The 17,413-nt window shown below is 41.5% G+C and overlaps 1 protein-coding gene across 1 annotated transcript; it reads right to left on the reverse strand.

The window, feature by feature from the left end:
* Positions 1-6,216: 6,216 nt before the first annotated feature.
* LOC309484591 (extracellular superoxide dismutase [Cu-Zn]-like) lies at positions 6,217-6,873 on the reverse strand (the record flags this gene model as incomplete). The annotated part of the gene is made up of 1 exon (XM_082150915.1): positions 6,217-6,873. One exon carries the CDS (start codon positions 6,871-6,873, stop codon positions 6,217-6,219), a length of 657 nt encoding a protein of 218 aa, XP_082007041.1.
* Positions 6,874-17,413: the final 10,540 nt, after the last annotated feature.

Genomic DNA, 17,413 nt, shown 5'->3' on the forward strand with positions numbered 1-17,413 from the left:
ACTACAGGAAATATATATATATCACACTTTGCAAGTGATTTTTGGTTATTTTATTACAAAAATCGTACATATTGTAGCTTTAAACACCTTACAAGAAAACCAACACGTTTTTAAATCTTTTTTTTTTGCATTTTGATTCCGTGTTAACTGTAGCAACAAACTGTCAGAATAATATACCCATTTGTTGACATTTAGCGAGAAACCTTATAATTTAGAAAATAAAATCTTATGTCTACCTTCAACAATAAGGGTGTCCTCCCTTGAGATGTAGCCACACCCTCCAGTGTCATATTGCATCAACCAAAACCATTTTATCATTTAAAGAAATAGTGTATCTTTAATTAAAGGCCATTGTCATGCTCTTAAAGGGTTAACCCATTGAGCACAGTAAATCAAACTAAACGGCCCACTTCGCCTGCATTCACCCTACATTTATTTTTAAGAGTGCATTTACTATTGGAAGCTATGGCCAAAAAGCCTCTGAAAAGAGCAAGAAAAAAAAACATGGGAATGTTCAGGTTATGAAATATACTTTAATGTAGGACACATACAAAGAATACACAAGGAAAATCATGATTATCCTATTTGAGTCTGCCCTCCCACCATATCCGACTCCCTCATCTGTGACTCCCTCCACATGGTTTCTTGGGGAACGGTCCGGTCTTCTCCCACAGACTTGGAGTAGTAATACCAATCACACCGAGAGCAATTATCTCTCCAGCATTCCCACTGAGTTTACTCTCCTCATCTGAACCCATTCCCAGATCATCCTCCTTCTCATGAACCACCACCGCACGTCCCAGAATGGAATAAGGCCCAAAGAGCTTGGCGTCTGGAAGCGTCAGGAACTGCCTTATAACTCCTCGCTCGGAAGCAAAGTTGCCCAGGTCTCCAGGATGATGAGGGTGGTCAACGCCGTTTGGATTATAATGAGGACCAACAGTGATGCAGCCTTGACTGAGGTCTCCATACTGATGGATGTGCATGGCACGCTCTTGACGATCGGTGGCAGGCAAACCACGGAGGTTGATTTTCACTTCTAAATCTCCATTGGGGAAGAGCTGCTTGAAGAGGATTTGCCCAAAGATCTTTGGCTGGTTACGTGGCAAATTGGGGCTGGGAGTTACTTCACAAGTGGCATAGATTGTGTTGTCGAACTCCACGACTTCCGGCTGTGGAGCTTCAGGCAAACAAGCTGGATATTTGGAGAACTCTCCTCCTTGTATATGCAGCGCCAGCAATATCAGAGGGAATATTAGGATGATTTTCCCCATGTTGATCTTTAAAGCCTACAATGAAGAGTGGATTCAGTCAAATCATGCCGTTTGGTTTAAGGATGTATTATTTTTGATAAAAGGTCAAAGCTTTGAGAATGGAAGTTGCATTAGGTAAAATAGCACAACCAGATTAGTTTGAAAACATTACATTCTTGCACTTAAGTATATTTTTTATAGCTTTATTTTCAATAATATGTACTTCTTTTTAAAGCATGCTAAAGTGTACTTTTTTCACAAGGACAGGTCAAATAAAAGACAAGATCTATACTTTTGCCTAAACTAACTTTTTTTTAGTTGTACTAAATCAAGTCAGTTGATGGAGAAAATGGAATGGAGAAAAAAACAAAACACAAGCCTAAAACAGCAAAGGTGCATTACCGTATAGCTGAAAAGTTGTCCTCAATCCGTGTGGAGCCTGAATAGTGCAGTCACAAAAACACTACAACGCTTAATCCGTGTGCAGTCCTGACCTGGGGTTGAGAGAATCACACTTTTGGCTGCTCTTTTAGGAACTCATGTTGAGCTACAAGTTAACCATGATAGTCTGTTAGTCACTAATTAAGTTCACCTGTGTTTCATTTAGCTCCCTTTGTTTGCCTGTTTATATATAGCACTCAGTTTGTTCAGTTCTTTGTCTTGCATTGCACAATGTGTTCTCCATTGTAGATTATCTCCATTGTTTTGTGTTTATTAAAAGAAGTACTGCTATGGATTCATCTTCACTTCATTTGGTGGCTCATTTGTGACTCATTAATTCTTAGTGTACAATTCCACTTGACGTTCATGCTTGACACCACTTCTCATAGCAGATATTCATCTCACATAAGTGAATAGCTGACAGTTCTTCTTTTTCATGAAGCCATTTCTACAGACTCTGATGTACCAAGCCTGACAAGCCTATATTACACATACAATTGGACTGCTATTTAATTGTCTTTGAAGGCAGAAGTAAACATTTCTGAGGGAATGATTCTTCTATGGCATCGATGTTAAAATCCCCTTTTAGTAGATTGAATGCATGCAGGTAAGGTGGGACGCTTTTTGTTAAACGTGTCATTTAGATATACAGTACCTAGATGTTTTTTTCTTTTTATTACTTTTGTTAACTTTAAGGTCCGACTTTAATATTTCATTTTGAATACAGTTGATATGTGTTATTTGCAAGGTATATACCAATAAACATTTTGAGACCATGCACTCCAGACAAATTTCTTTTCAGGTAATGTGACCCATCCCTAATTTATCAAAAAATGATCCTGGATCTTAAAAACACATGATTTATTAACTCATCACACAAACATATTCCACAGCATATTTAACAGACCCAAAAGCACATAGATAGGCTATGATGAGTAATACTCATCAGTTCACTCAATGCATGTGTAAAGTTCAAAACAACTAGAACATATCTCATGTTGACATGAAATTGGATGAAATTTGAATATCAGATATCTTAATGAACTCTACAACATATTACAAATGGAACTACAACACATGCAACAACAAATAGGCTAACAAAAATTCAATAAGAGGAACATTTAAAATGGTAACCTTATTGTAAAACTTTTTTTCTGTCTGTTTTCTCTAAACACTGTAAATCAACTTAAATTGTGTCCATATTTTAAAGAATTATATAGCGGCATCTACATTTTAATAATAATAATAATAATTTGTTACATTTATATAGTGCTTTTCTGGGTCCTCAAAGCGCTTTACAAGGAAGGGGGAATATCCTCAACCACCACCAATGTGCAGCATCCACCTGGATGATGCGACGGCAGCCATATTGGGCCAGAACGCCCACCACACACACCAGCTTAATGGTGGACAGAAGACAGTGATGAAGCCAATCAGTACATGGGGATGATTAGGAGGCCATGATGGACAGAGGCCAAGGGGCAAATTTGTCCAGGATGCCGGGGTTACACCCCTACTCTTTTTCAAAGGACATCCTGGGATTTTTAATGACCACAGAGAGTCAGGACCTCGGTTTAACGTCTCATTGGAAGGATGGTGCTCTTTGACAGTATAGTGTCCCGATCACTACACTGGGGCGTTAGGTCCCACATAGACCAAGGGTGAGCACCCCCTGCTGGCCTCACTAACACCTCTTCCAGCAGCAACGTGGTTTTCTCAGGTCGTCTCCCATCCAGGTGCTGACCAGGCTTGCTAACCTCTTACAATGACAAAGGTGTAGGTTGATGACACATAAGCGGAATTATGGAACTTGTCGTCATGCCGAAGGATCTAATAATGTTTATGGATGAGTGAATACATTGATGTTTTTAACATGACTGTGGTATGAAGCAGGTCGCGATTGCTAATGAGAGACAGATATCAGCGCCACATGCGAGTCCCGCGGACATGAAGGATTAAGGACATTTCAATCTACCGATCTACCCGCAAGTGCTGAATTAATACTCACACATACCCCTTTTCCACCAGCATGAACCGGGTGCCAGTTCAGAGCCAGAGCTATTGCCAGTCCGGAGTTGGTTCGACTGACGAGCTCTCTAAGATCCGGTTTGCCTTTCCACAAGGCCAGAGAGGTAGCCTGGAAATCCAGACCTAAATATAAAAGATTAATGGTCTGGCGTCGACTAATGAAACTCGGCCAGCTCGAGGGGTGGCACCAAGCATGCATTTGAAGATCTCACTGCACGCAATTGGATAACACTACGACCAATCACAACAATAAACCCCATACGCTTAGCTACCAGCGGAGCTAACTGGTAGATTAGACTCTTACCGTATCCGGTCGGCAAAACAGCAAAAACGTCCTTCTTGCAAAGGAACGACTCGAGCGGCGTCTTCTGTTCCTGTTTTAGATAAAAAGCCAAGTCTAACTCGTTCATTGTAGCGGCCAAAGCCGTTTCAAACAACTGCTGTTCATCCATAGCCATCTTGCAATGTTTACTAATGACTTCGACGTCACAGTGCTGTCGTCTTCTGTTTAGCTCGCCTCTGGCCCGCCTATATCAGATAACCCCATGTGACTGGTGCAGCTCAGATCGAGGGGCATATTTAATGAGCATCATTACTCAACACCAGAGTAACTCGCTGAGCAAATTCAACTTGTGCTCTCGCAAGAATTCTGGATTACCAAGGTACCAGAGAGCCACCACAGAGCCAGATCTTACGTCACTGTATACATCTCATGTTGCCCAGCAACGCTAGCGTGGCAGCGCCAAACACAAACACGCCAGGCTTGTTCGAGATGGTTCGGCTTCTCGCAGACCGATCGGCTCATGACATCAAAGCACTGCGAAAGCGATCCAAAAGCACAAGGAGTCGTATGCTCTCCAAACACTCCCGCAGCTCCGGTCGGTCCGTGCCGCTCCGATGCATCTCGAACGAGCCTTCCATCAACAATGGAGGTCGTTGCGTTACTATTGATGCTCATGGCTTTGCGAACCTACATCGGCATCCAAACACGGCGAATCCAACGTGTTCGTGCAGCTCGCCGTAACTTGCATAGACGGAGATTACAATCAAGCTGCTATTAGCTCGATTAGCTGCTATTTGAAAAATGGCGGTCACAAGTTTCTGTTCGTCTTGTTGGTCACGGTAACCCCGCCCCCAGCCCCTGACGCAAGCGGTTCTTACTTCTAGACCAGCAATGTTTTTTGGTGCTACTTAAGAACCACTTTTCCTGGTTCAGAGCTGGTGCTTTGGGTGTCGAAAAACAAAGAACCGATTTGAAACTAGGCTCTAGCTCCGAACCGGCACCAGCACTGCCTTGGTGGGAAAGGGTTAACAAGTCAGTTTATTTGGCGAATTAAACTTGTGAGGTAACGCAGCACTGTTTCACTTGGTCTATCACACTAAACTGCATTTGAGTGTGTTGAAAGTTATAATGTTATTCTATGTGTTTGTTTGTCTGTATGAGACTAGCAGTAAGCTAGATGAACATTAGAATAACATACTGATCATATTCTAACATTTCATCATGTTGAGCTATATAACATTGATTAGTTTTATGTACATTTGCTCACCTGTCTAATAAAGTACATGCAAGACGTCTCGGTCGAGTCGAAGTTTGTCACGGACGTGGAGCTCTCGGCATCTCCAAAACACCACACCGATATTGATCCTCGTTTTAGTTCTCCTTTTGTCCCAAAGTCTACTTGCCATGGTCCATAATGTTTGAACGAAACAACTCCATGAGCGTGCCGCTAGACGTAACGCAGTTGTCGCCATGGTTACTATGGCAGTACGAGCGGAAACCAGTGATAACGCGGATATTACGTCATTATTTAAAATTGGAATTTCTCTGAAATTAAAAATCTTTGGGAACTTTTGGGATACTGAAAGTACACAACTACAGGAAATATATATATATATCACACTTTGCAAGTGATTTTTGGTTATTTTATTACAAAAATCGTACATATTGTAGCTTTAAACACCTTACAAGAAAACCAACACGTTTTTAAATCTTTTTTTTTTGCATTTTGATTCCGTGTTAACTGTAGCAACAAACTGTCAGAATAATATACCCATTTGTTGACATTTAGCGAGAAACCTTATAATTTAGAAAATAAAATCTTATGTCTACCTTCAACAATAAGGGTGTCCTCCCTTGAGATGTAGCCACACCCTCCAGTGTCATATTGCATCAACCAAAACCATTTTATCATTTAAAGAAATAGTGTATCTTTAATTAAAGGCCATTGTCATGCTCTTAAAGGGTTAACCCATTGAGCACAGTAAATCAAACTAAACGGCCCACTTCGCCTGCATTCACCCTACATTTATTTTTAAGAGTGCATTTACTATTGGAAGCTATGGCCAAAAAGCCTCTGAAAAGAGCAAGAAAAAAAAACATGGGAATGTTCAGGTTATGAAATATACTTTAATGTAGGACACATACAAAGAATACACAAGGAAAATCATGATTATCCTATTTGAGTCTGCCCTCCCACCATATCCGACTCCCTCATCTGTGACTCCCTCCACATGGTTTCTTGGGGAACGGTCCGGTCTTCTCCCACAGACTTGGAGTAGTAATACCAATCACACCGAGAGCAATTATCTCTCCAGCATTCCCACTGAGTTTACTCTCCTCATCTGAACCCATTCCCAGATCATCCTCCTTCTCATGAACCACCACCGCACGTCCCAGAATGGAATAAGGCCCAAAGAGCTTGGCGTCTGGAAGCGTCAGGAACTGCCTTATAACTCCTCGCTCGGAAGCAAAGTTGCCCAGGTCTCCAGGATGATGAGGGTGGTCAACGCCGTTTGGATTATAATGAGGACCAACAGTGATGCAGCCTTGACTGAGGTCTCCATACTGATGGATGTGCATGGCACGCTCTTGACGATCGGTGGCAGGCAAACCACGGAGGTTGATTTTCACTTCTAAATCTCCATTGGGGAAGAGCTGCTTGAAGAGGATTTGCCCAAAGATCTTTGGCTGGTTACGTGGCAAATTGGGGCTGGGAGTTACTTCACAAGTGGCATAGATTGTGTTGTCGAACTCCACGACTTCCGGCTGTGGAGCTTCAGGCAAACAAGCTGGATATTTGGAGAACTCTCCTCCTTGTATATGCAGCGCCAGCAATATCAGAGGGAATATTAGGATGATTTTCTCCATGTTGATCTTTAAAGCCTACAATGAAGAGTGGATTCAGTCAAATCATGCCGTTTGGTTTAAGGATGTAATATTTTTGATAAAAGGTCAAAGCTTTGAGAATGGAAGTTGCATTAGGTAAAATAGCACAACCAGATTAGTTTGAAAACATTACATTCTTGCACTTAAGTATATTTTTTATAGCTTTATTTTCAATAATATGTACTTCTTTTTAAAGCATGCTAAAGTGTACTTTTTTCACAAGGACAGGTCAAATAAAAGACAAGATCTATACTTTTGCCTAAACTAACTTTTTTTTAGTTGTACTAAATCAAGTCAGTTGATGGAGAAAATGGAATGGAGAAAAAAACAAAACACAAGCCTAAAACAGCAAAGGTGCATTACCGTATAGCTGAAAAGTTGTCCTCAATCCGTGTGGAGCCTGAATAGTGCAGTCACAAAAACACTACAACGCTTAATCCGTGTGCAGTCCTGACCTGGGGTTGAGAGAATCACACTTTTGGCTGCTCTTTTAGGAACTCATGTTGAGCTACAAGTTAACCATGATAGTCTGTTAGTCACTAATTAAGTTCACCTGTGTTTCATTTAGCTCCCTTTGTTTGCCTGTTTATATATAGCACTCAGTTTGTTCAGTTCTTTGTCTTGCATTGCACAATGTGTTCTCCATTGTAGATTATCTCCATTGTTTTGTGTTTATTAAAAGAAGTACTGCTATGGATTCATCTTCACTTCATTTGGTGGCTCATTTGTGACTCATTAATTCTTAGTGTACAATTCCACTTGACGTTCATGCTTGACACCACTTCTCATAGCAGATATTCATCTCACATAAGTGAATAGCTGACAGTTCTTCTTTTTCATGAAGCCATTTCTACAGACTCTGATGTACCAAGCCTGACAAGCCTATATTACACATACAATTGGACTGCTATTTAATTGTCTTTGAAGGCAGAAGTAAACATTTCTGAGGGAATGATTCTTCTATGGCATCGATGTTAAAATCCCCTTTTAGTAGATTGAATGCATGCAGGTAAGGTGGGACGCTTTTTGTTAAACGTGTCATTTAGATATACAGTACCTAGATGTTTTTTTCTTTTTATTACTTTTGTTAACTTTAAGGTCCGACTTTAATATTTCATTTTGAATACAGTTGATATGTGTTATTTGCAAGGTATATACCAATAAACATTTTGAGACCATGCACTCCAGACAAATTTCTTTTCAGGTAATGTGACCCATCCCTAATTTATCAAAAAATGATCCTGGATCTTAAAAACACATGATTTATTAACTCATCACACAAACATATTCCACAGCATATTTAACAGACCCAAAAGCACATAGATAGGCTATGATGAGTAATACTCATCAGTTCACTCAATGCATGTGTAAAGTTCAAAACAACTAGAACATATCTCATGTTGACATGAAATTGGATGAAATTTGAATATCAGATATCTTAATGAACTCTACAACATATTACAAATGGAACTACAACACATGCAACAACAAATAGGCTAACAAAAATTCAATAAGAGGAACATTTAAAATGGTAACCTTATTGTAAAACTTTTTTTCTGTCTGTTTTCTCTAAACACTGTAAATCAACTTAAATTGTGTCCATATTTTAAAGAATTATATAGCGGCATCTACATTTTAATAATAATAATAATAATTTGTTACATTTATATAGTGCTTTTCTGGGTCCTCAAAGCGCTTTACAAGGAAGGGGGAATATCCTCAACCACCACCAATGTGCAGCATCCACCTGGATGATGCGACGGCAGCCATATTGGGCCAGAACGCCCACCACACACACCAGCTTAATGGTGGACAGAAGACAGTGATGAAGCCAATCAGTACATGGGGATGATTAGGAGGCCATGATGGACAGAGGCCAAGGGGCAAATTTGTCCAGGATGCCGGGGTTACACCCCTACTCTTTTTCAAAGGACATCCTGGGATTTTTAATGACCACAGAGAGTCAGGACCTCGGTTTAACGTCTCATTGGAAGGATGGTGCTCTTTGACAGTATAGTGTCCCGATCACTACACTGGGGCGTTAGGTCCCACATAGACCAAGGGTGAGCACCCCCTGCTGGCCTCACTAACACCTCTTCCAGCAGCAACGTGGTTTTCTCAGGTCGTCTCCCATCCAGGTGCTGACCAGGCTTGCTAACCTCTTACAATGACAAAGGTGTAGGTTGATGACACATAAGCGGAATTATGGAACTTGTCGTCATGCCGAAGGATCTAATAATGTTTATGGATGAGTGAATACATTGATGTTTTTAACATGACTGTGGTATGAAGCAGGTCGCGATTGCTAATGAGAGACAGATATCAGCGCCACATGCGAGTCCCGCGGACATGAAGGATTAAGGACATTTCAATCTACCGATCTACCCGCAAGTGCTGAATTAATACTCACACATACCCCTTTTCCACCAGCATGAACCGGGTGCCAGTTCAGAGCCAGAGCTATTGCCAGTCCGGAGTTGGTTCGACTGACGAGCTCTCTAAGATCCGGTTTGCCTTTCCACAAGGCCAGAGAGGTAGCCTGGAAATCCAGACCTAAATATAAAAGATTAATGGTCTGGCGTCGACTAATGAAACTCGGCCAGCTCGAGGGGTGGCACCAAGCATGCATTTGAAGATCTCACTGCACGCAATTGGATAACACTACGACCAATCACAACAATAAACCCCATACGCTTAGCTACCAGCGGAGCTAACTGGTAGATTAGACTCTTACCGTATCCGGTCGGCAAAACAGCAAAAACGTCCTTCTTGCAAAGGAACGACTCGAGCGGCGTCTTCTGTTCCTGTTTTAGATAAAAAGCCAAGTCTAACTCGTTCATTGTAGCGGCCAAAGCCGTTTCAAACAACTGCTGTTCATCCATAGCCATCTTGCAATGTTTACTAATGACTTCGACGTCACAGTGCTGTCGTCTTCTGTTTAGCTCGCCTCTGGCCCGCCTATATCAGATAACCCCATGTGACTGGTGCAGCTCAGATCGAGGGGCATATTTAATGAGCATCATTACTCAACACCAGAGTAACTCGCTGAGCAAATTCAACTTGTGCTCTCGCAAGAATTCTGGATTACCAAGGTACCAGAGAGCCACCACAGAGCCAGATCTTACGTCACTGTATACATCTCATGTTGCCCAGCAACGCTAGCGTGGCAGCGCCAAACACAAACACGCCAGGCTTGTTCGAGATGGTTCGGCTTCTCGCAGACCGATCGGCTCATGACATCAAAGCACTGCGAAAGCGATCCAAAAGCACAAGGAGTCGTATGCTCTCCAAACACTCCCGCAGCTCCGGTCGGTCCGTGCCGCTCCGATGCATCTCGAACGAGCCTTCCATCAACAATGGAGGTCGTTGCGTTACTATTGATGCTCATGGCTTTGCGAACCTACATCGGCATCCAAACACGGCGAATCCAACGTGTTCGTGCAGCTCGCCGTAACTTGCATAGACGGAGATTACAATCAAGCTGCTATTAGCTCGATTAGCTGCTATTTGAAAAATGGCGGTCACAAGTTTCTGTTCGTCTTGTTGGTCACGGTAACCCCGCCCCCAGCCCCTGACGCAAGCGGTTCTTACTTCTAGACCAGCAATGTTTTTTGGTGCTACTTAAGAACCACTTTTCCTGGTTCAGAGCTGGTGCTTTGGGTGTCGAAAAACAAAGAACCGATTTGAAACTAGGCTCTAGCTCCGAACCGGCACCAGCACTGCCTTGGTGGGAAAGGGTTAACAAGTCAGTTTATTTGGCGAATTAAACTTGTGAGGTAACGCAGCACTGTTTCACTTGGTCTATCACACTAAACTGCATTTGAGTGTGTTGAAAGTTATAATGTTATTCTATGTGTTTGTTTGTCTGTATGAGACTAGCAGTAAGCTAGATGAACATTAGAATAACATACTGATCATATTCTAACATTTCATCATGTTGAGCTATATAACATTGATTAGTTTTATGTACATTTGCTCACCTGTCTAATAAAGTACATGCAAGACGTCTCGGTCGAGTCGAAGTTTGTCACGGACGTGGAGCTCTCGGCATCTCCAAAACACCACACCGATATTGATCCTCGTTTTAGTTCTCCTTTTGTCCCAAAGTCTACTTGCCATGGTCCATAATGTTTGAACGAAACAACTCCATGAGCGTGCCGCTAGACGTAACGCAGTTGTCGCCATGGTTACTATGGCAGTACGAGCGGAAACCAGTGATAACGCGGATATTACGTCATTATTTAAAATTGGAATTTCTCTGAAATTAAAAATCTTTGGGAACTTTTGGGATACTGAAAGTACACAACTACAGGAAATATATATATATATCACACTTTGCAAGTGATTTTTGGTTATTTTATTACAAAAATCGTACATATTGTAGCTTTAAACACCTTACAAGAAAACCAACACGTTTTTAAATCTTTTTTTTTTGCATTTTGATTCCGTGTTAACTGTAGCAACAAACTGTCAGAATAATATACCCATTTGTTGACATTTAGCGAGAAACCTTATAATTTAGAAAATAAAATCTTATGTCTACCTTCAACAATAAGGGTGTCCTCCCTTGAGATGTAGCCACACCCTCCAGTGTCATATTGCATCAACCAAAACCATTTTATCATTTAAAGAAATAGTGTATCTTTAATTAAAGGCCATTGTCATGCTCTTAAAGGGTTAACCCATTGAGCACAGTAAATCAAACTAAACGGCCCACTTCGCCTGCATTCACCCTACATTTATTTTTAAGAGTGCATTTACTATTGGAAGCTATGGCCAAAAAGCCTCTGAAAAGAGCAAGAAAAAAAAACATGGGAATGTTCAGGTTATGAAATATACTTTAATGTAGGACACATACAAAGAATACACAAGGAAAATCATGATTATCCTATTTGAGTCTGCCCTCCCACCATATCCGACTCCCTCATCTGTGACTCCCTCCACATGGTTTCTTGGGGAACGGTCCGGTCTTCTCCCACAGACTTGGAGTAGTAATACCAATCACACCGAGAGCAATTATCTCTCCAGCATTCCCACTGAGTTTACTCTCCTCATCTGAACCCATTCCCAGATCATCCTCCTTCTCATGAACCACCACCGCACGTCCCAGAATGGAATAAGGCCCAAAGAGCTTGGCGTCTGGAAGCGTCAGGAACTGCCTTATAACTCCTCGCTCGGAAGCAAAGTTGCCCAGGTCTCCAGGATGATGAGGGTGGTCAACGCCGTTTGGATTATAATGAGGACCAACAGTGATGCAGCCTTGACTGAGGTCTCCATACTGATGGATGTGCATGGCACGCTCTTGACGATCGGTGGCAGGCAAACCACGGAGGTTGATTTTCACTTCTAAATCTCCATTGGGGAAGAGCTGCTTGAAGAGGATTTGCCCAAAGATCTTTGGCTGGTTACGTGGCAAATTGGGGCTGGGAGTTACTTCACAAGTGGCATAGATTGTGTTGTCGAACTCCACGACTTCCGGCTGTGGAGCTTCAGGCAAACAAGCTGGATATTTGGAGAACTCTCCTCCTTGTATATGCAGCGCCAGCAATATCAGAGGGAATATTAGGATGATTTTCTCCATGTTGATCTTTAAAGCCTACAATGAAGAGTGGATTCAGTCAAATCATGCCGTTTGGTTTAAGGATGTAATATTTTTGATAAAAGGTCAAAGCTTTGAGAATGGAAGTTGCATTAGGTAAAATAGCACAACCAGATTAGTTTGAAAACATTACATTCTTGCACTTAAGTATATTTTTTATAGCTTTATTTTCAATAATATGTACTTCTTTTTAAAGCATGCTAAAGTGTACTTTTTTCACAAGGACAGGTCAAATAAAAGACAAGATCTATACTTTTGCCTAAACTAACTTTTTTTTTAGTTGTACTAAATCAAGTCAGTTGATGGAGAAAATGGAATGGAGAAAAAAACAAAACACAAGCCTAAAACAGCAAAGGTGCATTACCGTATAGCTGAAAAGTTGTCCTCAATCCGTGTGGAGCCTGAATAGTGCAGTCACAAAAACACTACAACGCTTAATCCGTGTGCAGTCCTGACCTGGGGTTGAGAGAATCACACTTTTGGCTGCTCTTTTAGGAACTCATGTTGAGCTACAAGTTAACCATGATAGTCTGTTAGTCACTAATTAAGTTCACCTGTGTTTCATTTAGCTCCCTTTGTTTGCCTGTTTATATATAGCACTCAGTTTGTTCAGTTCTTTGTCTTGCATTGCACAATGTGTTCTCCATTGTAGATTATCTCCATTGTTTTGTGTTTATTAAAAGAAGTACTGCTATGGATTCATCTTCACTTCATTTGGTGGCTCATTTGTGACTCATTAATTCTTAGTGTACAATTCCACTTGACGTTCATGCTTGACACCACTTCTCATAGCAGATATTCATCTCACATAAGTGAATAGCTGACAGTTCTTCTTTTTCATGAAGCCATTTCTACAGACTCTGATGTACCAAGCCTGACAAGCCTATATTACACATACAATTGGACTGCTATTTAATTGTCTTTGAAGGCAGAAGTAAACATTTCTGAGGGAATGATTCTTCTATGGCATCGATGTTAAAATCCCCTTTTAGTAGATTGAATGCATGCAGGTAAGGTGGGACGCTTTTTGTTAAACGTGTCATTTAGATATACAGTACCTAGATGTTTTTTTCTTTTTATTACTTTTGTTAACTTTAAGGTCCGACTTTAATATTTCATTTTGAATACAGTTGATATGTGTTATTTGCAAGGTATATACCAATAAACATTTTGAGACCATGCACTCCAGACAAATTTCTTTTCAGGTAATGTGACCCATCCCTAATTTATCAAAAAATGATCCTGGATCTTAAAAACACATGATTTATTAACTCATCACACAAACATATTCCACAGCATATTTAACAGACCCAAAAGCACATAGATAGGCTATGATGAGTAATACTCATCAGTTCACTCAATGCATGTGTAAAGTTCAAAACAACTAGAACATATCTCATGTTGACATGAAATTGGATGAAATTTGAATATCAGATATCTTAATGAACTCTACAACATATTACAAATGGAACTACAACACATGCAACAACAAATAGGCTAACAAAAATTCAATAAGAGGAACATTTAAAATGGTAACCTTATTGTAAAACTTTTTTTCTGTCTGTTTTCTCTAAACACTGTAAATCAACTTAAATTGTGTCCATATTTTAAAGAATTATATAGCGGCATCTACATTTTAATAATAATAATAATAATTTGTTACATTTATATAGTGCTTTTCTGGGTCCTCAAAGCGCTTTACAAGGAAGGGGGAATATCCTCAACCACCACCAATGTGCAGCATCCACCTGGATGATGCGACGGCAGCCATATTGGGCCAGAACGCCCACCACACACACCAGCTTAATGGTGGACAGAAGACAGTGATGAAGCCAATCAGTACATGGGGATGATTAGGAGGCCATGATGGACAGAGGCCAAGGGGCAAATTTGTCCAGGATGCCGGGGTTACACCCCTACTCTTTTTCAAAGGACATCCTGGGATTTTTAATGACCACAGAGAGTCAGGACCTCGGTTTAACGTCTCATTGGAAGGATGGTGCTCTTTGACAGTATAGTGTCCCGATCACTACACTGGGGCGTTAGGTCCCACATAGACCAAGGGTGAGCACCCCCTGCTGGCCTCACTAACACCTCTTCCAGCAGCAACGTGGTTTTCTCAGGTCGTCTCCCATCCAGGTGCTGACCAGGCTTGCTAACCTCTTACAATGACAAAGGTGTAGGTTGATGACACATAAGCGGAATTATGGAACTTGTCGTCATGCCGAAGGATCTAATAATGTTTATGGATGAGTGAATACATTGATGTTTTTAACATGACTGTGGTATGAAGCAGGTCGCGATTGCTAATGAGAGACAGATATCAGCGCCACATGCGAGTCCCGCGGACATGAAGGATTAAGGACATTTCAATCTACCGATCTACCCGCAAGTGCTGAATTAATACTCACACATACCCCTTTTCCACCAGCATGAACCGGGTGCCAGTTCAGAGCCAGAGCTATTGCCAGTCCGGAGTTGGTTCGACTGACGAGCTCTCTAAGATCCGGTTTGCCTTTCCACAAGGCCAGAGAGGTAGCCTGGAAATCCAGACCTAAATATAAAAGATTAATGGTCTGGCGTCGACTAATGAAACTCGGCCAGCTCGAGGGGTGGCACCAAGCATGCATTTGAAGATCTCACTGCACGCAATTGGATAACACTACGACCAATCACAACAATAAACCCCATACGCTTAGCTACCAGCGGAGCTAACTGGTAGATTAGACTCTTACCGTATCCGGTCGGCAAAACAGCAAAAACGTCCTTCTTGCAAAGGAACGACTCGAGCGGCGTCTTCTGTTCCTGTTTTAGATAAAAAGCCAAGTCTAACTCGTTCATTGTAGCGGCCAAAGCCGTTTCAAACAACTGCTGTTCATCCATAGCCATCTTGCAATGTTTACTAATGACTTCGACGTCACAGTGCTGTCGTCTTCTGTTTAGCTCGCCTCTGGCCCGCCTATATCAGATAACCCCATGTGACTGGTGCAGCTCAGATCGAGGGGCATATTTAATGAGCATCATTACTCAACACCAGAGTAACTCGCTGAGCAAATTCAACTTGTGCTCTCGCAAGAATTCTGGATTACCAAGGTACCAGAGAGCCACCACAGAGCCAGATCTTACGTCACTGTATACATCTCATGTTGCCCAGCAACGCTAGCGTGGCAGCGCCAAACACAAACACGCCAGGCTTGTTCGAGATGGTTCGGCTTCTCGCAGACCGATCGGCTCATGACATCAAAGCACTGCGAAAGCGATCCAAAAGCACAAGGAGTCGTATGCTCTCCAAACACTCCCGCAGCTCCGGTCGGTCCGTGCCGCTCCGATGCATCTCGAACGAGCCTTCCATCAACAATGGAGGTCGTTGCGTTACTATTGATGCTCATGGCTTTGCGAACCTACATCGGCATCCAAACACGGCGAATCCAACGTGTTCGTGCAGCTCGCCGTAACTTGCATAGACGGAGATTACAATCAAGCTGCTATTAGCTCGATTAGCTGCTATTTGAAAAATGGCGGTCACAAGTTTCTGTTCGTCTTGTTGGTCACGGTAACCCCGCCCCCAGCCCCTGACGCAAGCGGTTCTTACTTCTAGACCAGCAATGTTTTTTGGTGCTACTTAAGAACCACTTTTCCTGGTTCAGAGCTGGTGCTTTGGGTGTCGAAAAACAAAGAACCGATTTGAAACTAGGCTCTAGCTCCGAACCAGCACCAGCACTGCCTTGGTGGGAAAGGGTTAACAAGTCAGTTTATTTGGCGAATTAAACTTGTGAGGTAACGCAGCACTGTTTCACTTGGTCTATCACACTAAACTGCATTTGAGTGTGTTGAAAGTTATAATGTTATTCTATGTGTTTGTTTGTCTGTATGAGACTAGCAGTAAGCTAGATGAACATTAGAATAACATACTGATCATATTCTAACATTTCATCATGTTGAGCTATATAACATTGATTAGTTTTATGTACATTTGCTCACCTGTCTAATAAAGTACATGCAAGACGTCTCGGTCGAGTCGAAGTTTGTCACGGACGTGGAGCTCTCGGCATCTCCAAAACACCACACCGATATTGATCCTCGTTTTAGTTCTCCTTTTGTCCCAAAGTCTACTTGCCATGGTCCATAATGTTTGAACGAAACAACTCCATGAGCGTGCCGCTAGACGTAACGCAGTTGTCGCCATGGTTACTATGGCAGTACGAGCGGAAACCAGTGATAACGCGGATATTACGTCATTATTTAAAATTGGAATTTCTCTGAAATTAAAAATCTTTGGGAACTTTTGGGATACTGAAAGTACACAACTACAGGAAATATATATATATCACACTTTGCAAGTGATTTTTGGTTATTTTATTACAAAAATCGTACATATTGTAGCTTTAAACACCTTACAAGAAAACCAACACGTTTTTAAGTCTTTTTTTTTTGCATTTTGATTCCGTGTTAACTGTAGCAACAAACTGTCAGAATAATATACCCATTTGTTGACATTTAGCGAGAAACCTTATAATTTAGAAAATAAAATCTTATGTCTACCTTCAACAATAAGGGTGTCCTCCCTTGAGATGTAGCCACACCCTCCAGTGTCATATTGCATCAACCAAAACCATTTTATCATTTAAAGAAATAGTGTATCTTTAATTAAAGGCCATTGTCATGCTCTTAAAGGGTTAACCCATTGAGCACAGTAAATCAAACTAAACGGCCCACTTCGCCTGCATTCACCCTACATTTATTTTTAAGAGTGCATTTACTATTGGAAGCTATGGCCAAAAAGCCTCTGAAAAGAGCAAGAAAAAAAAACATGGGAATGTTCAGGTTATGAAATATACTTTAATGTAGGACACATACAAAGAATACACAAGGAAAATCATGATTATCCTATTTGAGTCTGCCCTCCCACCATATCCGACTCCC

This window comes from Leuciscus leuciscus (genome assembly GCF_965113295.1).
Source record: "Leuciscus leuciscus genome assembly, chromosome: 20".
NCBI classification, from domain to species: Eukaryota; Metazoa; Chordata; class Actinopteri; order Cypriniformes; family Leuciscidae; genus Leuciscus; species Leuciscus leuciscus.